This window comes from Brachyhypopomus gauderio, chromosome 3, assembly GCF_052324685.1.
Source record: "Brachyhypopomus gauderio isolate BG-103 chromosome 3, BGAUD_0.2, whole genome shotgun sequence".
Classification (NCBI taxonomy): domain Eukaryota; kingdom Metazoa; phylum Chordata; class Actinopteri; order Gymnotiformes; family Hypopomidae; genus Brachyhypopomus; species Brachyhypopomus gauderio.
Genome location: NC_135213.1, coordinates 19322723 through 19344292, shown reverse-complemented (window position 1 = coordinate 19344292; position 21570 = coordinate 19322723). Strand labels below are relative to the sequence as shown.

The following is a 21570-nucleotide window of genomic DNA, read 5'->3' as shown; positions in this document are numbered from 1 at the left end:
GGATTGTCCTTCAAATCATGAATAATTTTTGAAAAATCCACTGTGGACATTTAACACTGAGACCGATGTGATTCTGATTATAGTTTCACATGAATAAGACTAAGTATGAAATTGAAGCACATAATACATGAAGAACAGAAGTCCAAACAAACACTACTGCAAATTTTCACACTTACCTTAGCTGTTCAAACACGTTTTTTTTCTTCAGAAATTCAGCAAATATGCACCTCATATGACAAGTATAAAATATTTAGTAAACGTCATTCGATGGTTACAGCAACTCGCAATCATCTAATGCTCACATGGTTTGTCAAGTTATTGGAGTAAGAATGATGCTGGCACCAGAGTTCAAAGGGAGTTTTTAATTTAACATTACTTAAAGCAATGGTGAAGCAGAGCGCTCTGGACTCTGGACGGACTTTATGTAGGTACATTCTAAAAACTATGCAGTCATGTCATACTAGAAGAAATTAATTATTCTTTAGAAAGTGAAGATACATGCACAGTAATGACAGCAGCTTCCTTTTCTGTTGGAATGGTTGTTTTGTGTGTGTGTGTACAAATTTAATTACATCAATTGTGCTATAGAAAAACTTCCATTCTAAAACTGTAGATGATTGCTTTTCTCAACATGGTGCAAGTGCACCCTTGTGTTAAAAACTGCTCCAAGAAAGATACAAATCACAACACAACCAAGAATGGCTTAAATATTTTTTATCATAATAAAGACAGGTTTGACTTCATTCCTGGGGCTTCAGTACAAATACTGCATCATCCAACACATAGAAATCCTGGTTCATGTCTCCCTCACATAAGTATGGTAAACGCGTAACCGATTCCACATCGAACCCAACCTTCTGGAAAGTGTCCACAGACAGATGTGTGACTTGCTCTTCCCAGGTCTTTCCCTGGACTTGGATATGATCTTTTGGACGTACCCAGTTTCCGCCTATGAAAAAGACATGCCAGGTGACACATGAATCTTTTCAACAAGACAAAATAAACCTTTACTTTCCAAAGGGCTATAGAAGTAACAAAGAGAAATGTGTAAGAGAAGCATCCATGGTACTACATTTACCACCTTACCCATTTCTACATAAGGCTGAAAGGGAAGTACCACTGCCAGGATCAATCTCCCTGAGCCTGGCACGAGAGACCTCTTGATGTCCTTGAGTAGTTCCAAGGGTTGATCACATCGGTCCAACAAATTCAAACAGCTGATAAGATCATACTGGAACCCTGTCCTTTGCCATTCATCTATTTCCAACACCCTGATGAAACACAATTTATTGGTGATTTTTATGAACAAACCCCAAGAGAGACTTCTTTAGCTTCTTCAGATTCAGACTTGAAGTAGTACTCATTACCAGTAGGTGGTATGCTTTCATTTGTCTTGAGTTTTCATAAATCTTACTTAAGTCTTGAGATTTATATATAATGCTTCTATGCAAGATGATGTACAATTTTGACAATGCAGTAATGTGACGTCACATATCACTATGGTCTGACTGATTGTTGCTTTCACAGAAGAAATATGTAACCTTCATTATGGACGACTTGACATTGGTGTGTTTGTCATCCCAGAATAAATAGGCGAAGTCTTCACACATTGTGTCAATATCAAATATAAGATATAAGGAGGCAGGCTGAAAACACCTGTAGTTCTTTCTCTGGAGCTGCCACTTCATTGGAGGAGACACTTCAGTGGCATAAACCTCTCTAAAATGAGAGCCCATGACATCTGTTACACCTCCATCTCCTGCCCCTAGGTCCAGGAGTCTTTCTCCTCTCCAATCTGGACTAATTTTAAGGAGTCTACGAAATTGTTCCCCTGAGAAGACAAACATGGAACCTCGACCGAGAAACCTATAACAGAAACAAGAGAATAACAAAATATTTTTGAAACTGTAGTAATGCCTGCACTGCATACCCATGATAAAATACACCATCAATGACCAAAGTGCATCCATTTAAACTATCTGAAAACACTAAAGAGAAGCAGTAAGAGGTTTAAGAATATAGCTTTAGGTACCCATTGATGGATGTTCTCGACATGACGGGGCTAAAGACAGTGGAGAATAATGAGTGATAGAGCTGGGTAAAAAGCCAGCCAGATTTCTCCGTACTCCTCTGGAGGAAAGCCCGAGTATCCACGTCCAACTCACTTTGCACAAACAGCGGCCGAAGTGTTTCGCCAAGCATGTCCGGACAGCAGCGGTACCACTGCAAATATTTAAGCATTTTTTTGCAGACTTATCATCTTTCATTCCCATGAAGGGTCACTCGTGTTTCCTGAATAATTTGTTTTGCGTTGTCAAAACAAATCATAAAGAATATTTAAAGGGGTTTTTACACAAGTAAAAGGTAGACATTTTAGAAGAGACCTACCTCTTGTACTTCGTGGGCTGTAAAATCAGTATCTGTCACCATGTTCATAAAAACAGCCCGCGCGAGTGGATTACGAACATACTTCCCTGACCACATCCTTCGCGCTGCTAGTAGCACCGATATGTAAAACACCACCCATGCACAAAAAAGGAATGTCCTCATCTGTAGACAACACATACCAAGGAGAATAAGTGACTTGCAAGCTCCCAAATACGCGAGCTGGTTGTCCAGCTGTTCAAACTGTTACAGAAAAACTTCCAGGTACTCGCAGAAATACCTTCTTATCCATTGAAAACAAACAAACCTGTAGGCGTGGTGCGAGTTCAGTGGCCACATCGTCTCTCTGGTTAATCTACAGAATGAGTAACGGGTTAATGAAGGTATGTTCGCAGTAGTGTTAGTAAATCAGGTATACATCTACAGACTTCCTGTGTTACAAGTAAATGGGTCCGTCAATCCAAGCACTTTTGGGTCACCATTACATTTGGTGTCCCGACAGATAACTGATCCACAAAAGTCTGCCCATGTGTTGGGTTAAGAATAAACGACATGCAACGAAAGCTAGTTTTCTGAACAAAACAAACCATCAAATATCGAAGTCAACCATGTAAAGGTGGAGTAAGCCCAGAGAAAACAATGTCAAGTCAGCATAAACAGATGACAACTACACATCACATAATTTAAATAAAGTCACACTTTATTAACCCTTTATTAAGGATTAAGGCATACTGCACCCTTTACCACCTCCATAGGGCTCACACACATGGGCTTACAGTGTCTACAGTGTTGTATTGCCTTGGCACACAGCACATCGGTGCGTCACACCTGATGTGGTACAAAGAGCGTGGCACCTGCTCGCCTTCCTGCACGCAGCACTGAGCAGGTCGTCTATTCATGCGGAGCATCGTCCCCTGCTAAGACGAAGCTTCTAGAACTCATATTTTCATTATAGGTAGAATAAAGATGTGCGAGGTGGAAGGTATATATAACTGTACATAATGTGCATCATACGGTTTTTGTATATCTGACTGGCAAGACTGACTGACATGATAGCTGAGGAAGAGTTCGAGATTAAAGAGGAAGAACCGTGGTATGACCTCCAAGACTTGGAACATGGTAAGACAACTGCAATACGGTGATAGTACTCGGCAAGGTAACTGTAGCATAGTAAGAATATTTACCCAATTTAAATAAATGGTTAATTGACTTTAATATGTATATATTTATGTAAATATAATTTAAAAGGCAGCACGAAGTATAACCACATTAAGGAAAGTATTTTATTTTGCTTATTTGCTTCAGTACTGATTTCTAAGACACTTTTATATACCTTTCCTCTGGGATAACTACACTTAAATAAAAGTCCTGATTAGGTACATAAATAGATTATAATTTTTTAATAAAATTCTGTGAGAAGCTAACAGATTCAGAGTTCTTAAATGAGAGTTCAAAAACAAAGACGCAATGATAACAGTAGGGATAAGTCGAAATTGAATTAATGAACTATTATGATTTTAACACTCCTAACTGAACATAAAGAATAACTATCCAAATTCTGTGTTTTCCTTATGTGCTTTGTGTTTAGTTATTTGGACATTCTCTTTCTATGCACAGATCTTCATTTGGCTGCCGAGCTCGGTAAAAATCTTCTAGAGAAGAACAATGAGCTGGAACAAAGTTTGAAGGAGATGTATGTCACCAACCATGAACAGTTACAGGAAATAGAGGTATTGGGATACACCACATCAAAGGTCGAAGCAAAGGTCTTTTCTGAACCTTTGAATCATCATAATTTTAATTATTAATGCTCTGCCATGCTGTTTGATATCTTGTTCAAAGGAGATGATTAACAAATGGTCCTTGACATTAACACTTCTTTTTCCATCTGGATATGGTGTCATGTCTGATACCATTGTTAAACTTAACTTCAAATTTATATTTGTTTCACTGACTTGTTAGTAATTTCTAGCCTGATTATTTGTGTTTAATATCACAACTGACATTACTTACTGGGTTTATAATATTACTGAAATAACCAACAGAAATATTGCAGTTTACAGATATACTGCATCTTATCTTATGGCAAATGCTAGCAGTGATAGTAAATTTGGATTTCTAAGCTTATCTGTTGTTCTTCAGTATTTATCCAAGCAGATGGACTTGCTCAGATCAATCAATGATCAACACGTTAAACTCTATGAACAGCTGGATATGACTGCAGGAGACCTGGAAATGTGCAATCAAAGGCTGGTCCTGGACAATCGTTTAGCCCAGCTGAAGATTGAAGGGTAAGGCAGATCACAGGTCATACCAGGCAATAATAAAGCACTGTAAGATGTTTTGCATGATTATCCCTGAAGGACAGCTAAATGAGCTATCAGAAACGCTGTTTATTGTCATGAACTGCCAATTGTAATATACAAGAGTTAAAGGTTGACAAGATGTTGTGGTCCTGGTATAGCCTCACAGAGACCATCGTGGGGCTTCAGTGTCAGGTGGAGGAGGTGCAGAGGGAGTTGGTGGAGCAGAAGAAAGCTCCACGTAAACACACCACACAGAACATGCCGAAGCCACCACAGCCAACCAGCAGCCTGGATCTTCCCTACTGGAATGAGCAGTACCAATCATTTTTCACTTTTATAAAATATACTCTTAGGCCAGTTATTTGTTGTTTTTTTAATATGTATTTAAAAGTAGTAAATATACGTATTTGGTGCATCTTTGCTAAGTAAGTGAAGTGACAAGAAGTATCAATCTCATCACTGGGGTGACCTGACACCCATAAATCTGAAAATTTATAAATCAGACACCTGAAAATGAATGCCATAATCTCCAAGTCATTCTTTTCTTTTATTCTTACAAACATGGAAGTCTTATCATTTGCATGAGCCATTGGCCTCATCTAGGGCCATCTCATCTTTAGTCTAACACGTGTCTCTGATTGTGGCTCACATTTCTCTCAGGTGTCCAACCTACGAGAGTTCCGTGTCACCGAGCACTTCCTCCCTAGATGAGGAAGAGCGCGCCGCCCTTTTGCACACCACACGCTTGCTGCAGGCCCAGCTGGACAAGGAGCGCGCCCTGAGAGAAGCCGCGGAGCAGAGCTCCGTCACCCTGGCGCGAAAGCTGAGCGAGTTGGAGCCTCGCATGGCCCTCCTGGAAGGCTGCAGGGCCCGCCTGGCCGAACTGGAGGCCGAAGTGGAGGAGTCCGATCAGCCACGGTGTTCCAGCGCCGAGCATTGTGCCGGCGAGAAGTGTCATGGTGTCTCCCTGCTGAGTGAGGTGGATGCTCAGTACATCGCCCTGCAGAAGAAGTACAACGAACTTCTACGATGTAACCGTGGAGGACCGCAGAGCCACAAAGCTGTGCAAACACAGATAACCAACCAGCAAGTGTCCCCGGCTTCAGCAGACCATAAATGCTCCCAGGTTGACTGCACACATGATAGTGCTCAGATGCCTGAATACAAGGTCCTTTTCCTTGAGATTTTTGCTTGCATCGAAAAGAGCAAAGAGGACCTAAAGGAGAACAGGGCCAAGTCAAATTAAACATTGCAGTTCACCACAATTTATGCACTTTTCAAACATCTATATAGAAGATTGTCCCTAATATGGACGATTTGTGAATCTCAAAAGCAGGAATCAAGCCATCAGAATGTGTACATATCCAGGTACATGTACAGAACACTCCAGGTACTGTTAATATTTTAACAGTTAATTGTCTATACTTTACACAATATAGAGACATGTACACACATGTACATATTTCCATTCCCTTAAAACTTTTTGGGACTTTAAAATTGATTTACTTTTGTATTTGAAAACAGACATGACAAAACCCGATTATCTTAAAAGGAGCAAATTTATCCTTAGTAACTCTTAGGCTATTAGTATAACTTGCACAGCCTCTTCTCCTTGTATAGATTTGTAGATTGTGTGACATTATGTATTACATAACAAGTTGATAAGATTCATATCAGACTGAATTACCTCACCCTATTCCACAGACAAGTTAAAAACAAAGTGAAATCAGGACAGAAGACGTAAAAATATAAAGGCTAGCAACAAGACATCTATCCTTCAATATGCCTTTCTTTGCCTACTACTGCAAAGATTAGCTGCTCAAGTTGACTTCAACATTGTATAATGGCAGTTTTGTATGAGTGTTGTTTCCCCTATGGAAAATAACCAAAGTACTCACTTTTAACCATGACATTGCCATTTTATTTTTGTTAACATGGCAGAAAATAAAACTTAAAATAAAACAGCAGTAGCAGTACTTTGATTGCAGTGTTTATTGATCACAATGTTCAAATAAAACCGATGATTTTCTGGTTTAGGGTAATGCTCACCCACGCACCATGACTGTTGCAAGTCGACATGGACACAAAGTGAATTTATGAGTAAATGGAATGCTTAAAGTGGCTGAACATATCCAAGAGGCGAGACGTCTTGAAAATTGCGAATAGTCTTCGGTTACTAAAGAAAAGGGCTGGATCTGAAACTTAAACTTATTCCAGTCTCAACAGAATTTAATAATTGTAATCTTTACCCTGAATAATTTAGAGGCACTTTCTCTTGTTCAAAATAATTCAGTCACTCAGAACATTGTCATCACTTAACAACTTCACACTTCAGACATCCTCTTTGATCGCCAGGACTCTTCTACCATCAAGACAATAACGCCATAAATGGACCCACACTTCTTGCAAAACCTAAATTTACTCATGTCACAGGGCCCTTCGTTTGGTACTGAACACAGTTGAAAAAGATTAGCAGTGTTAGCATCAGATACTCTGTCCATCACTGCCAAGTGTGAAAAACATTCACCTGCCCACCTTCAGAGCACAGCAATGTTTTGAAATGAATTGCACACTGTGTCATAATATTTGATCAGCTGAGGCCAAATGCGATATGTGCACCCTGGTACAGTTTTAAAACGGTCACCCAGTAGCCTACATTAATGGTGTATAGTCTTCAAGGCCACAAGGAATGGTGCATTTTTCATTTTTTCTTTGCATGCCAAAGCTTACTTCATTCAACATTCACTGCAGTAATTCAATAAAACATCCCCCAATGGTGACACAGCAGGCCCGTGGCATTGATGCTAGCATTTGATGGAGGCTGATCAGTCTTTTGTTGTTTTCCTGCACTGCATTTCTTAAGCATTATATCTGCTCCTCGTATGGCCAAGCCATTTCATGAGGAGAGGGTTTTGGTTTAACAGTTTCAGTTCATCTGCAAATGGATATAAATGCTACAATGGGTAGCACAGAGAAGTGTAACGAACAAGTGACACTTCTATTTAGACAAGCCAACATTTAACCTTATAATCTTCAAAGTAAACATGACCTCACGTTTTTTTTCCCCTCTGGATGGTACATTCATAGTTTTAGAATGTAAAGTACCCACAAAAAGCAGCACAACCCAATTCTACTCAACCATCAACTCAAAACTAACTGGATGAGGTGTGGAGAATTGAAACTCAAACCAATCAAGTCTTGGGAAAAGACAAAAAAAAAGACATGAAAGTCTACAAAAGGCTAGAGATATTATAAAATTATCAACATAATCCATTTGTCTTTATTATTAATTCCTAAATTTAGGTTTAAAAGAAAGCATTAAACCATGAGAAATCAACCAAAACCAACAAAAGTTATGCATATACAACTCCCTCCTTATATCTTTTCCTTTTTGTCACCAACTACTATTGTAAAATCAAGTGGAACTCCAGCCCTTTATATGAATTAGTGAGGTGTTCTGCAAGCTTCCACAAGTTCTGAATTTGGCTACGCTCTGCTACTTGTCCGGAAAAGGTAAACGGAAAAAGCGAATGTGTCGGAGAAGCAGACGATCCTTGTTGCCTTCCAAAAGGTGGCCCTGGCCAGCCAAAGGCTGATTTGTGCGTCTGCACCGTCTCCTCACCTCAAGTTTACTCTCACTAAACTCAGAGGGAGATGGTTTGATGAAGAGGGTCCCAAAGGTGTCTCTCCCTTGTGTCAGGACTGCACCGTACCCTTAAGGTACCACATTCCTCCTAAACTGATGCAGCACTCCTAGGAGACAGGACACAAGATCTCTCAGGCCAGAACAAAAATTTTTGGCTCCAGTGAATTTATTCAAGTATGAAACGAGCTTGATCAATGCAATGTCATGGTGAACCAATACCTTGAGTAGTCTGTCCACGTCAGACTTGGTGACGCCATCACCGAGCTCCTGCGTTAGTCGGGTCTGGATGACGCTCCTTCTTACCCGGTAGTTCTTCATGAAGATCTCAAAAAGAACCTGCCGGTGCTACATGAATCATGTGAAGCATATAAATTTTAGATCATTCCCATTTTAAACAATTAGGAGATGAAGCCAAAAAAATCCACATTATCAATCAAAAGTTTCTAGATGAAGCCAAGAGAGTAGGCAGAGAACCTGAGCTAGAACCTGGGCTAGAACCTGGGCTTATACTCACATGGATCATTTTTCACAATCACAACACAAAGAATGTGACTAAAGTATCCATACATCACCTTATCAAAGGTTTCGCCACTCTCCCACAGTCCAAACACCTTCTGTTCGTCTGCGCTAGCGCTGCTCTGAGGGGGAAACTGCACAGCAGAGACAAACATCAGTCAGCCATGACAAATGCTCCATTTATCCTCACCCGTTTCATACATTTTGAGTAGCTGTTCCAGGATAGGCGTTATGGGTTGCCATCAGATTTGAAGATCACAATGGTGACCAAGTATTAATATCATGGTGATGTTCTGTTCATTTCAGCTTTGACAGCTCAACATTGTCACATTATACAGACTGAACATAATAGCTGATGCTCCAAATCAAAAGTATATCAATGCCGATGGCCTGTATAAGAGTAGACAGTAAATAAGACCCAAACGTTTGCTTTGATACATATTAGAAAGTCCACGACATGCACGTCTCTCAATCAGGCGCTAAAAGAATTGCATCACTACCAGAGACCTCCATTCACGTTATATTATGATAAGGCTGTTAAAGCCACAGATAAACACATGGAATAAAAATCCCTGTTTACTCACACAAACGAGCTCTTTAAATCAACAGCTTAAGATCCTTGAGTGGTCTTCCTACTCATTCTGACTCTTCCCAATGGATAATTGCAGTTAAGTGCAAGCAAATATTTAAAGTTTATTTAAAGTTAAGTTTTTAATCCATTTGTAAGAGTCAGAATGAGTAGGAAGACCACTCAAGGATTTCAGTAAAGCGCACTAACAAACACACATCCAGACGGTCTGTACTCCTCTCCCATTCCACACACACCACTCCTCTCCCATGGACAATAGGCTAGTCTTAACTGATAATGGGCTCAGTCTACATTACTAACACCTATGAAAATACTGTCTATCTGTCCTAACACATACAGGTTCAATCCAGAATAAAAGGATCATGCCTTAAAAAATAATGTGCTTTGCACTTTAGAAAATATATTGCAAATTGCAGACTGCAAAAATGGTACGAAATAATTTTAAATACATGTAAAAATGTATGTAAAATACTGCTCATTATAAAAATAATAGGAAGAACAATAACAATATCCCCAACAGATACATATGCATAAATTATGTAAAATGAAAGACTAACACGAGAAGAAAAAATAAACAAAATTCCAACCTGCCGTATCTTCTCGATAGTCCTAAATGACTAAAGTTGTGGTGTAGAAAGCACCTTACAGCACTTTTTGTTGCTGATTTAAATTTTTTGGTCCTACATTTAAATTACATGCTATATAAATTCATTACATTTAATTATATTAAGTTTACACACCCACACACACTTATTAATTTTCACCTTTCACAACTATGAAGAGTCAGAAGTCAAATGACATTTATAAGAAAAAAATAAGCTAAAAAAAAAAATCATGGTTATCATGGCAGTGTTAGACATACGTATACATAACATCACTCATCTGCAAGATCATCTCTGATTATCGCTTGGGCTGATAATCGGTCGACACTTATTAAGGAAGGCAGTTTATCAGCAAGGTCATTTCTGATCATACTTGGCCTGGTCATGACGTGAAAGTGTGTTTAGCTCCACTATGAGAGCTCACAGGGTGCACCAGGTACTCACAGGCACAAGGATCTGCTTGCAGCAGCTGCGGAGGATGGTGTCCTGGAGCACGCGGTCCGTGACGTGGCTGAAGCGGCAGTGGCCCGTGGGCAGGCTGGCCAGGTGCAGGTTGAACAGTCGCTTTACCTCGCTGAGACACAGCACAAAGTGCTTTCGAAAGGTGCTCTGCACAAAATCTCGGAGCTCCGGGGTTGGCGTCTGCCCAGCCCCGTGATCGCTGCGAGGGTCCGAGTCAGGAGAGTCCGCGGAGGGATAACCGTTGAGAGAGCCGTTGGGCAGGGAAGCGGACGTGTCCATGGGTTCCTCGCAATCGCTCAAGGGCTCCTCTTTGACCCTGACCAGGGCGTTAGCTCCACGGGGGGAAGAAGTCACGCTGGATGCCTTAAGCCGCCGGGTGTCTAGATCCTTCTGCAGGGAGGCCTGGTGCTGCTGGACGTTCTCCCGGGCCGTCTTGAGGCGGTGCTCGCCACTCAGATGAACGGGCTCTGCAACACACACACACACACAAGAACATTTATATGTAGCGTACAGACAAGGTCTACATACAAACAAGTGTTACATCCTATGCACACATGTGACCAGTAACATGACCAAAGAGTGAGGTCACGGATATCAGAAACATACCTTTTTGAGCGTCCTTTTTCTGTAGGAAGTCTTCCTTTGAGAAGTTGAAAACCTTTTCCAACCTACAACAATGCTATTAATTACACTTTGAAAGCAAACAATTCTAACACAAACTTAATCCATCACTAAACCACCAGGCATCATACACATCAACAAATGAGAGGTTTACTTGTTTTGTATGCCCATCCAAAGCATGTGCTGTCTCTGAGCCACATCAGGGTGCTTCTTAACAAAGTCATGGTCAGTAGGCAACAGGAACTCCCAGCCTCGGTTGGCTCTGGGAATAGCCATCTGCTCCAAGAAGTCCTTCACATCCTCAGGGGGCAACTGCAGATATACATACACAAGTCACTTTGAAGGAGAGCAAAACAGGTTTCTGCATGAATAACAATAGCGCGCGCACACACCCTCTAAATAAATTAACAGAGTTGTTAATTTTTCTATATCAGTTAAATGGGGTTAGTTTTATTTTGATCTATATGAACTATATGAATTTCCAAATAAATGAATGGGAAAATGTTTCAGCATGCCTACCTTTATAACACCAGCAACTTCTTTTCTCATCAGTGAACGCTCATGTGTGAATCTCCACATCTACCAAAAAAACAGAACACCAGTGAGTGAAACACAAGCTTTTAATGCATTACCAAACTGACTTGGGGAACTCCGAAACAACACAAAACCTCAATGCCATAAAGAAATATGTAACCAAGGTCATTCTAGAGCCAATCAGATTCTGTGCTAAGTGTGAACTCACCACAAAGTCTCTCCCCCTGCAGAGCACCTCAGCAGGCACTCCACTGTGTGCACTGCAGCTGGACTTGGGATACAGAACATCACTGCACAAGACAACAAGTCAATCAATCAACCAATTTGTCTTCAGCCCGTGCTGCTACCTAAAGCACGATTCCTGCACATGGCATATAGTGATGAAAAACATGCTGAAAATTATTTCCCTTCATTTAAATTCCAAGTACCATTATTAATATGAATTCATTAGGATCAGATGAGAAAGGGAGAGGTGGTGACCAGTGCTGCGAATAACGCCGTTAAAAATAACGGCGTTAGTAACGGCATCATTTTGTCAGTAACGGGATAATATAATTAATTAACGTCATTACAACAGCGTTGACGTTACTTGTCATTAAAAGCGGTGCGTTACTATATATTGATAATAGTAATCCGAATCCTAATAGTAATCCGAGCGGACCCCTGCCCAGGCTAGTGAGGAGTAACAGATCTCGATAGGTCACAGTTCTCTGTGTAACACCTGTTTAACTTAACAAGTCAGTAAGCGATTGGCTAAGGCAACGTTATGGTAGCCAATCAGAGCCAGTGTTTTTACATGCATGCCGAAGCACACCAGTGACACACGACACAAACGGAGAAGAGGCAGAAATGGCGAGTCAGGAGCAAGCCGAAGAAAAATTTGCATTTTCGATATAAACATTATTTAAGAAAATACTTGAAGTTCTATCGATCGATCTATAGATACTTTATTGATCCCAGAGGGAAATTCCTGAATTTAATTTGATAGATGTAAATGCACTGTATATAGTGTTACTGTTGGGGTTTTTTTTTGTTTTTTTTATTATAGAGTAATTCAGTTACCAACTCAGTTACCTTTTCAAACAAGTAGTGAGTAACTATAACTAATTACTTTTTTAAAGTAACATTCCAAACACTGGTGGTGACACAAAGAGCACTTGCCTCTTGACGACCCAATTTCCCTGGACAAGCATCGCCACCTGCTGTATGCAACGCAGTACTGCGGTGGAGTCTGTGCCCGACGCAAGTAATCCCATCAGGTTGGCAAACGGCATAACCTTGACTGAACAAATTCAATAAACCAAGTCATCGTCCTAGGAGGATGCGCTAAAAAAGCATTCACGTATTCAAGATCAGCATGTTGAAGCAAATTACCGTTCTTCATCAAGGTCTTCACCTGATCACCAAGAGGCAAGGTTCGCAGCTGAGCCATAGAGATCACATTGCTGGGACCCACAGGTTTCACTCTTAAAACGCACAAGTAAACAGAACAAATCAAAGTACAGTCAAAGGAGATGATGTTTATAGTGTCGGCACGCTTTTGAAAAACGGCCACACTATGAACGGCTGGGCGGAGGAGGAGGCTCTACTCACATCTTCTCCTCTGCCAGTGGAGGCATGAGCATGGAGAGGTACTCACTGGTGAAATAAAAACACCAGTGTAAGGATCACAGTGCACAACAGCATGACGTCATAACGTTTGTTTGTACCACGAGGCAAGTTCACACCATTTCTGACTTCTCACTTCAAGGCTCTCAAACATGCGTATTGAAACATATTAAAAAAAAACTACTTTATTAAAATATAAATAAACAGCAATTCGTTTCCTGAATACTATCAGATGTAATAAGCAACAGGCACTTCTGTGACCTAGATCATTTCCCCCCAAAGCAGACACACTCTTCAAGAACTCACCTTGGGGTCTTCACTAGTTCCATGTTCTCTGTGGTATCCGTGGCCTGGCAGTATAGATACTGGCGCTCATGCTCAGAGCGTCCATCCTGCAGGGGCAAAAATGATGCTCAGAGAATTCAGTGGCACATGGACCCTGAGCCAGCTACCTTTCCCTGATACAAATGATCACAGCTTCCCCAAAATTTGGCCTTTGGGAGTCTCCAAAGGAAGAATCATGCATACGAACAGCTGTGCAAACTAAATGTAGAAGTGACTCAGACAGTCTTACAAGCCTCAGAGAGCTGACAGCTGCTGTCCAGAGAAACAACCTCCACTCTAACAGCTGACACTGGAACATTACACATCATGCCCTGTATTATTTCATTCTTTATCATAATGGTCCATTTTAGTCACGTCTCTCTTCCTAGCTTTGACATGGCACTTATAATCCAATTAACCATAGAGAAGTTGTCTTACAAGGCTGTCTCTTTCATAGCCCTCATTAGCATGTGTTCTGGTATGAACAACTGCTTTACAAGGCAATTTACATGGGTAATTCTGACATGACAGACATATGAAAGGACTTTATGACAAAAGCAACAGAAATTTAAGACAGAAATATGTATAACATACTCTTAAGTCATGGTAGTGTAAATGGACCCAAGGCTCTTCAGCTTGTTTCTTCTGCAGGAACTCGTAAGACTGGATACGCCTCTGACGAGCCTGCTCAGACTCTGGTCTGGAAAACCTCACCTTGAAAAAACCAAACACCACACAACCTGTAAAATGCATTAATAGCCACTGGACATATAATAACATTGAGGTCATATGCCTGCTCAAAAGATTAAATGGCTGCAAAAAAATTACTATTGTGTGAATATTGCACGTTAATTAAGGACAATCTATGCACACACTTTGTTTAATGTCTTACAGTAATCTGCTTGATATCATCCTCTGCTTCATCCTGGGATGAGTCTCCAGCTGTTCCAGGCCACATGCAAGAATATCGCACAGATTTGCATTTTACAAATATTATGCTCAGTTTATGCACATATACTCACATTTCAAATCATCTTGTATAACAGACTTGACTGAAAACGACAACAAAAAAAAACCACCGCTACCAACCACTATTAGCTGTGTTTATCTCAGGAAAGGTCAACTCAAAAGATGACTCATGAATAATCCTCATGGATTACTAAAATGTAAAAGACCAAGCTCTCCCTCACCTTCATTGGCTGCCTCCCTTTCCCTGTGTTTGCTGTCCGCTTTATCCAGATATGCAAAGCTGGGCCTCATTTGAAGAATTCCCTGTAATGGCGTGAGGTGAAGCTGACCTGCAAGCCCCATGGAGTAACCCCAGTCAGATCACATCATGTAGCACTCACAGACACAGTGAAAGCAAGCACAGCTAATTACCTTTACGAAATACTGCAGCAGCATACCGAGAAGTATTTGTGGTCGCCTGAATCGACGAGAATGTTTGCTTATCCATCATTTTGCTTTAAAAATAAAATAAAATAAGAGAATATATGCGGTAACTCATTTGGCTCAAAAATTAACTCCAAAGGCAAAGACAAACACATTTAAGAAATTTTGCGCCATTTGTTTACAAACATGGAATAAGTGCTCGAGTCTTCCAGTGACGTTCCATCCACATTGAGAGCAATCTGCTCCCCTTTGCTGCGGCAGTAGTTTGGACTCAGAGTATCCATGGACACCTCAAGTTCAACCTGAACAGACAAATATGGAACACAAAGTGTCATCTGAATGACAATCATTGTTAAGGTTTTAACTACGTACTTACTACAGCAACCATATATTTCTCCAAGTGCAAAAGTAACCTCACCTTCTGCTGTTTAGGTTTAATTTTGGCAGATAAATGAGATACATCATCATAGGTCATGATGGCAGGCCGTACAGGATACTGCAAGAAAGGTTAGACTTTACACAACTACCATGACAGTCCAAACCAAAACGATAAAGTACATTACAAGTAGTCTTCCTTACCTGGAACAAATACAACTTGTCTACAAGACTTTTGGCAAGGAACACTTCAACCTAAAAAATAAATAAATGAATAATCACACACTAGAATAACAAGCAAACCATATTTGCATATTGTTATAACTTTTTCATAACATGACTTTTTTCTGGAGGACAGAACAGATGGGTCACACTCATACCTCTTGTATAATAGGGTCATCCTCCTCGCCGCTGGCCATTGTAGAAGAGCAAGGAGGAAACCTGGGTACAGGATTCTAACGTCCAAACCTGAGATTACTGAACTGCTGACAGGCTTACAGCAGTGCATGCAACTGTTGCACACAAAAGACATTAAGACATGTGTCAAAGCAATGTTTTGGCAATGGTAGTAATTTGTTTGATAATTATTCTTAATAGCTAAGACAGCAACAATGAGACCTAACAAAGATAATACAGGCAATTTCTTCTCAAGACCTTTGAAAATAGAAGGTCTCAACAGCAATAACTCTACATACCATCTTCATGGCATTAATATGTTAAAAGGTGTTTACATCTAGAGCCTGCTAGCTAAATGCTAGGCACAAGTACAAGAGCAAATGTTGGTTTTGCTGCATGCAACGTTAACTACCCTTGTCTTCTCCAGATAGTTTAGTTAAAGGTTATGTCAGAATTGTCCTTCACGTGAAGTCCCTTGTCAGGTGATGTTATTAGTTTACGGCGTTACTGTAGGTGACATTTATCTTCCTCTACACGCCAGTCAAGCAGTTTTGTCACGTCAATTCTGCAGTACATGGACGTTACAAATGGGGAAAGAGCAGTTTAGCTAGCTAGCTACATAACATGTCCTTCATGGATAATATTAGCGGACCGCCGACATTATACGGTCTATCTGGCTAGCTAATACAATTAAAAAATCCGGTGCATAGCCAATGAAAGCACAAGATGCTAATTAGCTAACGTTAGCTGTCTGACTAGACGCTTCCACCCAGTTAGCCACGTAAGCTAACTAGCCGTTAGCCACCTTGCTAGTAAACAGCCAGACAGCATACTGCACTACACGTTTCCAGGCCTCGGTTGCTAATAAAGTTTTAAATGAGTTACTCAAATTCAAGGTCTACAGTCTAACCTGAAAAGTATTGAACAAACTTGACTCGTCTCTGTCGCAATGGGGCGACCCTCCCGAGTTCACTACTTCAGGTTAGCTAGCCGGGTTAGCTAACAAACGTGAGTGTGCACTGTTACCGTGTTGCCGCACGCTTCCTGCAGACGGGCACGTGGGGAGGAGCGGCGCGCGTGTGTCTCTTCCCATGATGCAACGCGACGGCGAGGCCAGAGGGAGAGTCCTGCGCTGTTATGCAACGCTCGCGCACCACCGTCTCCATTGGCCAGTTGTTGTTAACCGCTCTGCAGGCGTCACATCCGTCGTTTCATTCATAACGTGGGAACGAAAATCACTTTCTAGGCACTTTTTCTAGTTCACTTTATGACCTATGATCCGTAAGGACAGGACAGACTGATAAAATTTCGGTATGGAAAGGTATGGGAAAATAAACCTGGGATTTATTAAAATTAAAGCATGTTATGATTTGTCTAGTTGATGATAATGCTGGAGGGTTTAGGATAATGGAGATTTCTTCTCTTGATTTAACACAGGCATATTAATTAATATGCTCAATTTCACCTTACACCGTGAAATGACAATAAAGATATATCCTAATTAACAGACCATGATTTAAACATTGTTTAAAATTTTGTCAGCTGACCTCTCTCCCATCAGTCTCCCCCTTGGTTCTGTTTTCCACGTTTATCCTGTCTTTGTGGGCATTCTCCTTCTCATGTCCTTCTTTCTCACAAGTGAAACATACATTGTAATCATCTTTTTGGTTTCTCCACACTTCACGACCTTTCCCATTTTTATTCTTCCCTTGTTCTCTCCCACCTTTACCTCTCCCTCGTCCCGCTGCTTCGAGGATTGAACCATTGCCAGGTGAGCTTGATGTGCTTCCTTCTCTTTCTTCTGCCTCTTTTTGTCACTTGTTTGCTTGAGATGCTTTTCCGCATGGCTTGCATGTTGTCCATCCAGCTCTAGCTTTGCTGTTTCCCAAGTTATGCATGTCTTTTTCAGCATTTTTGATGTCATGTCGCAGTCCATTAATGAAACTATTTGGCAGATGTGCTTCATATAGTGTGACAGCTCTGTCGGTAATGTTGTTGGGTTTGTCTATTCTACAGTGAGCATCATACACTTCAGTAAGTCAATACAAATATTGCTGCACCGTTTTCTCAAGGGTCTGCTTACAGCTGGCTTACAGTCTTAGTCATATCCATCCTAATGGGAAAAGCATCAATGAGTGCCGTTGTTAATTCCTGTAGCATCTGCCTGTAAGGGCCGTTGCCCTCATGCATCCAGTTTAGATAGTTTAACTGGCAATTGTCTGCTGGCCAATTCATCCGAACCTAGGCCACCTGCACTCCCAGTTTCAGACCCAGTAGACTTCGCAGCTCGCATGACATGGGTCTGAACTCTCGGCAGAACATTACCAGTTCGACCGCAAACCTCTGCCCCTCAATGTCACTGGGGTGTCTGAGTTGTTTCGCCAGTCCTTGTAAATCCACTAGTCTCCATGTTTGAAGACCAGCATTAGTCTGTTCTGTCCCGCTACCTCCACCATCGGACAGGTCACATGTTCGGATGCCGCTGTTGGGGCACTAACCCAGTTTGCTGGAGGCGCGTTGTGGAGAAGTGTCAAGCAGTGGCTCGCAGGCTGCTCTATGGCCCGCTCTATGGCCCGCTCTATGGCCCGCTCTACAGCTCTCACTGCTGCCTGCACTGTGGCCTCCGTTGTTCCTGCTGTGTGCGATGCCACCGGGCTGCCCTTCTGCATCGAAATCTCAGAAGGCGATGGTGTTGGGGACTTTGTGGCTTGTGGTGCCGTCAGACTGGTCGGCACAGGATGTGGGAGTTGTTGAACTTCGGGAAGTATAGGTGGTGGTGGTTGGAGGGTGTTGTAATTAGGAGGGGGAGCCCTCCAGTGCTGGTGCTGGAGCATTGTTGGCGGGTCGGGTCATCTGGGATATCCGTCCAGGTCATGATAGGTCAGGTCACTCTCCCTTGTTTACCTTTACTGTGCACTCATCGGAACACTGGTGCCCAACCTTCAGTCAAGGGTGAAACTCTTAATCACACAGTTACAGCACTTTAATACCCACCATGGTGTCACATATACTTACAAGGGGAGTTCGACTCCCTGGCTCTCAACTTAAGTCAAGGAAGACTGCCTGGCTCTCAACCTTCAGTCACAAAGTAACTGCCAAGAACATAGCTTGTATTATATACACACAAGGAGAATCTAAGCTTTCTTGTACTCACCAGGATCCAATTTGTGGTTATTTTTTGTAAAAACTCAGGCACCGAGGAGACGGTCAACCGCAAGTCCCGCACAACGCAATTTGTCGGTGGCTTGCTGAAGTAACGTCTTCAGGAGTCATTGCACTCAGTTCTCCCCCGCAGGTGTGCCGGCCTTAGTCATGGAGTACCATCTGGGTTGCTAATTTTGAACCTTAATGGTGAGCAATAATAGTCAGAAGCATTTGGGTAAGATATCAAAGTGAAATAATGCTTATTAAGGAAAAATGGATTGATCCAGAGATCTCTGTTACATACACTCAAAGTGCAAGAGAAAGTTAGCCCCTCTGTAGAAATAAACTATACTGCTGGTTACATAATTGCTTCGTGGGTGAATTTTGGATGTCAGGTCTCATTGGTGCCCGGGGAGGTTGGTGCCATCCCTCCCTCACTGGGGGCACCAGGTCAAGGCTCCTCTGCCCCTCCATCGTGCTGGGGGTTTAGTACTTAGATACATGGGGAGTTCAGAACGCTCTTATCTAAAGGCAGACTACAGCTATTATTTTCACACAAAGGGTGCTCTCATACATAGACACAAGGCTGACTCCTTATATATGAGTTGTTAAACAACAGAACACAATGTCTGAGTGAAAATGGTTCTTTACTAGACTGGCTTAAAGTCAAAGTCAAATTTATTTATATAACGCTTTTTACAACACATGGGTTCAGATCCCTAATGAGCAAGCCAGTGGTGACACTGGCAAGGAAAAACTAGGAAGAAACCTTGGGAGGACCAAGATTCAAAAGGGAAGCTGTTCTCCATTGGACAGTACATCTAGTAGAAGTCCATATTTATAGTTCTGTTTCTAGGCCAAGCAGTCACAGTCCCTCCAATGTGGATGCTGAGCCTCAGGTCATTACTAGTCATTCCAGAAAAAAAACAATTAATGTCAAATCATGCATCATTATAAATATTATACATGGGGCAAAATGTTGATGAGAAGGTTTAAGAATATAATCAAAATCCTTTCAGGGTTGGTGAAGTTCATTCATGCTATACACACTGGAGATCAAAATTAGAGAACAATTTACAAAAACTTGATTCTTTTCAGAAATAATGTAATGTTCATCACTCAGTATTTTAACAAATTTTTGTTGTGGCTATACCATGATGCTAGAACAGTGTTATACAAAACCAAGGGGCTTCTATAAAAATAGCCCATCACTTTGCAGAATACAATGATCAAAATTAGAGAACAGCTGTGACTGTAGCACAGAAAGATTACATCTAAATATTCTGAAGGTTACAACAGTCAACAATCAATAGGAAGTGTACAAGCCACTGGTTTGAATGACTTCAGCACATCTGCCGCCACAGGACATCACTGGTCTCTCATGCTGCTCTAGTGTGATTTTGGTCCAATCCTCCAGTCTGTTCCACAGTTTGGGTGGAATACTTGGTCAGAACTGTCACAAAGGATTTTCCAGGATTTTTTATTTGGGTCATTGGACCCAAATAAACTGAACTTGCTTTCATCACTAATGTGAACTTTGGACCACTTTGCTGAAGTGTTCAGTCCTGAACCGACTGTCCATTGAGATTCTCATTATTCTGTCCTGTCTTGCATTGGTCTTTCATGGAAGACCAGCCTTTTTGGGGTACTTGTATGAGTTTGTGACATTGTGAAGGTGTAATATTCTCCCTGGTGGTTTAGTGGCTAGGATTCAGAACTCTCACTGCAATGGCCTGGATTTGACTCCTGATTAATAGGCTAACATTAGAATGACTCCCCATCATGAGAACTGGAATCTTTGGCTGCTACTTAAAAAGGGTTAGGTAATTAAGTAAATTAGCACTAGGTGCCAGATTAACACCACTAACTAGGTGGAATCTGAAAGTGGTTTTTATTTTTTTATTTTAAACAGTGCTCTTTTTCAGATATCAAATTTTTTACACTGTGCTTAAAATACTGCTTTTACTCCTGTTTGGATCACTTCAAATAGGAATACACAGTAACCTTGCCATTTAGAAAGCTGTATGGACTCCAGTGTATATTTAGTGACTGCTTCAGCAACTTAACAAAAGCAAGTTGCTTGGATGTTTGGACTACAGCAGAGCTAACCTTCTCCTCTTAACTTCCTGGATAATGTTTAGAGCATTCGTGAAGACAAAGGAGATTTTGTTCTTGTTCAGCAGATGAGTAGAGACTACAGGACATTTTAAATTAAATCATTTTATTATATACAGTAATTCAGAAGGAAATGTGTACACACATTAGCATACATACTCAACTTAAAAATTTCACTCATGCAACTTGGAAAACCATTTTTCTTTCACATGCATAACGCATTAACTTGTTCTTAAAACCATTACTGGTGAATTATAGATATTTGATCCTAGACCACCACTAGTAAATCTAGTTTCCAAGACAGTAAACATTAATCATATTTAATTATGAACACTCTACCAAATGGTATATTTAATAAAAATTCAAAGAGACAAATCTGGAGGCAGGTTCATACTTCATATTGTAATGAAACCAGAAACCAAAAAATCTAGTCAATTGAAAGTGCCACAGAAGTCTTGTAGGAAATGTGCACAGTTTACTCTTGGTGCACAGGTAGTTCATCAGATTTCTCTCCAAGGGTGAATAGAAGTAATTAAAATTTCTGAGAGACAAGCA

General features: G+C 41.0%; 3 protein-coding genes across 6 annotated transcripts; 1 reads left to right on the top strand and 2 right to left on the bottom strand.

The window, feature by feature from the left end:
* Positions 1–699: 699 nt before the first annotated feature.
* On the bottom strand, positions 700–2838 carry mettl9 (methyltransferase 9, His-X-His N1-histidine). Of its 2 annotated transcripts, XM_076998590.1 has the most exons (6): positions 2693–2838; positions 2389–2550; positions 2033–2223; positions 1657–1866; positions 1087–1271; positions 700–949 (listed from the first exon to the last, which is right to left on the bottom strand). In XM_076998590.1, exons 2-6 carry the CDS (start codon positions 2548–2550, stop codon positions 741–743), a joined length of 957 nt encoding a protein of 318 aa, XP_076854705.1. In that variant the 5' UTR covers positions 2693–2838; the 3' UTR covers positions 700–740. The 2 variants fall into 2 exon arrangements, with proteins under 2 accessions (XP_076854705.1, XP_076854704.1); XM_076998589.1 differs by lacking the exon at positions 2693–2838 and having other exon boundaries at positions 2389–2565.
* Positions 2839–3243: 405 nt separating this feature from the next.
* cdr2b (cerebellar degeneration-related protein 2b) lies at positions 3244–6661 on the top strand. The gene is made up of 5 exons (XM_077000062.1): positions 3244–3504; positions 4003–4115; positions 4528–4676; positions 4850–5005; positions 5352–6661. Exons 1-5 carry the CDS (start codon positions 3435–3437, stop codon positions 5935–5937), a joined length of 1074 nt encoding a protein of 357 aa, XP_076856177.1. The 5' UTR covers positions 3244–3434; the 3' UTR covers positions 5938–6661.
* Positions 6662–7932: 1271 nt separating this feature from the next.
* On the bottom strand, positions 7933–16918 carry polr3e (polymerase (RNA) III (DNA directed) polypeptide E). 3 transcript variants are annotated; one of them, XM_077000060.1, is made up of 21 exons: positions 16783–16918; positions 15741–15872; positions 15565–15615; positions 15404–15481; positions 15172–15287; positions 14974–15056; positions 14784–14891; positions 14486–14535; positions 14188–14307; positions 13576–13661; positions 13255–13299; positions 13036–13127; positions 12823–12943; positions 11870–11951; positions 11647–11706; positions 11282–11439; positions 11113–11174; positions 10489–10973; positions 8910–8987; positions 8557–8682; positions 7933–8444 (listed from the first exon to the last, which is right to left on the bottom strand). In XM_077000060.1, exons 2-21 carry the CDS (start codon positions 15777–15779, stop codon positions 8388–8390), a joined length of 2097 nt encoding a protein of 698 aa, XP_076856175.1. In that variant the 5' UTR covers positions 15780–15872; positions 16783–16918; the 3' UTR covers positions 7933–8387. The 3 variants fall into 3 exon arrangements, with proteins under 3 accessions (XP_076856175.1, XP_076856174.1, XP_076856176.1); XM_077000059.1 differs by having other exon boundaries at positions 16667–16825; XM_077000061.1 differs by lacking the exons at positions 15404–15481; positions 15565–15615; positions 15741–15872; positions 16783–16918 and having other exon boundaries at positions 15000–15056; positions 15172–15232.
* Between the last annotated feature and the right edge of the window lie 4652 nt (positions 16919–21570).

What these genes read in the sequence shown, in the direction of transcription:
- mettl9 (XM_076998589.1), bottom strand. Translation starts at nt 2,565, where the DNA reads ATGTGTTGTCTACAGATGAGGACATTCCTTTTTTGTGCATGGGTGGTG. An exon ending in CTCCAGAGAAAGAACTACAG is followed by an intron (nt 1,272 to 1,656) that starts GTGTTTTCAGCC and finishes GTGTTTCATCAG; the next exon opens with GGTGTTGGAAATAGATGAAT. An exon ending in TCAGCCTTATGTAGAAATGG is followed by an intron (nt 950 to 1,086) that starts GTAAGGTGGTAA and finishes TCTTTTTCATAG; the next exon opens with GCGGAAACTGGGTACGTCCA.
- cdr2b (XM_077000062.1), top strand. Translation starts at nt 3,435, where the DNA reads ATGATAGCTGAGGAAGAGTTCGAGATTAAAGAGGAAGAACCGTGGTAT. An exon ending in CCTCCAAGACTTGGAACATG is followed by an intron (nt 3,505 to 4,002) that starts GTAAGACAACTG and finishes TTCTATGCACAG; the next exon opens with ATCTTCATTTGGCTGCCGAG. An exon ending in CTTCCCTACTGGAATGAGCA is followed by an intron (nt 5,006 to 5,351) that starts GTACCAATCATT and finishes CATTTCTCTCAG; the next exon opens with GTGTCCAACCTACGAGAGTT.
- polr3e (XM_077000060.1), bottom strand. Translation starts at nt 15,779, where the DNA reads ATGGCCAGCGGCGAGGAGGATGACCCTATTATACAAGAG. An exon ending in CCACTGGCAGAGGAGAAGAT is followed by an intron (nt 13,128 to 13,254) that starts GTGAGTAGAGCC and finishes GTGCGTTTTAAG; the next exon opens with AGTGAAACCTGTGGGTCCCA. An exon ending in GTGGCGAAACCTTTGATAAG is followed by an intron (nt 8,683 to 8,909) that starts GTGATGTATGGA and finishes TGATTCATGTAG; the next exon opens with CACCGGCAGGTTCTTTTTGA.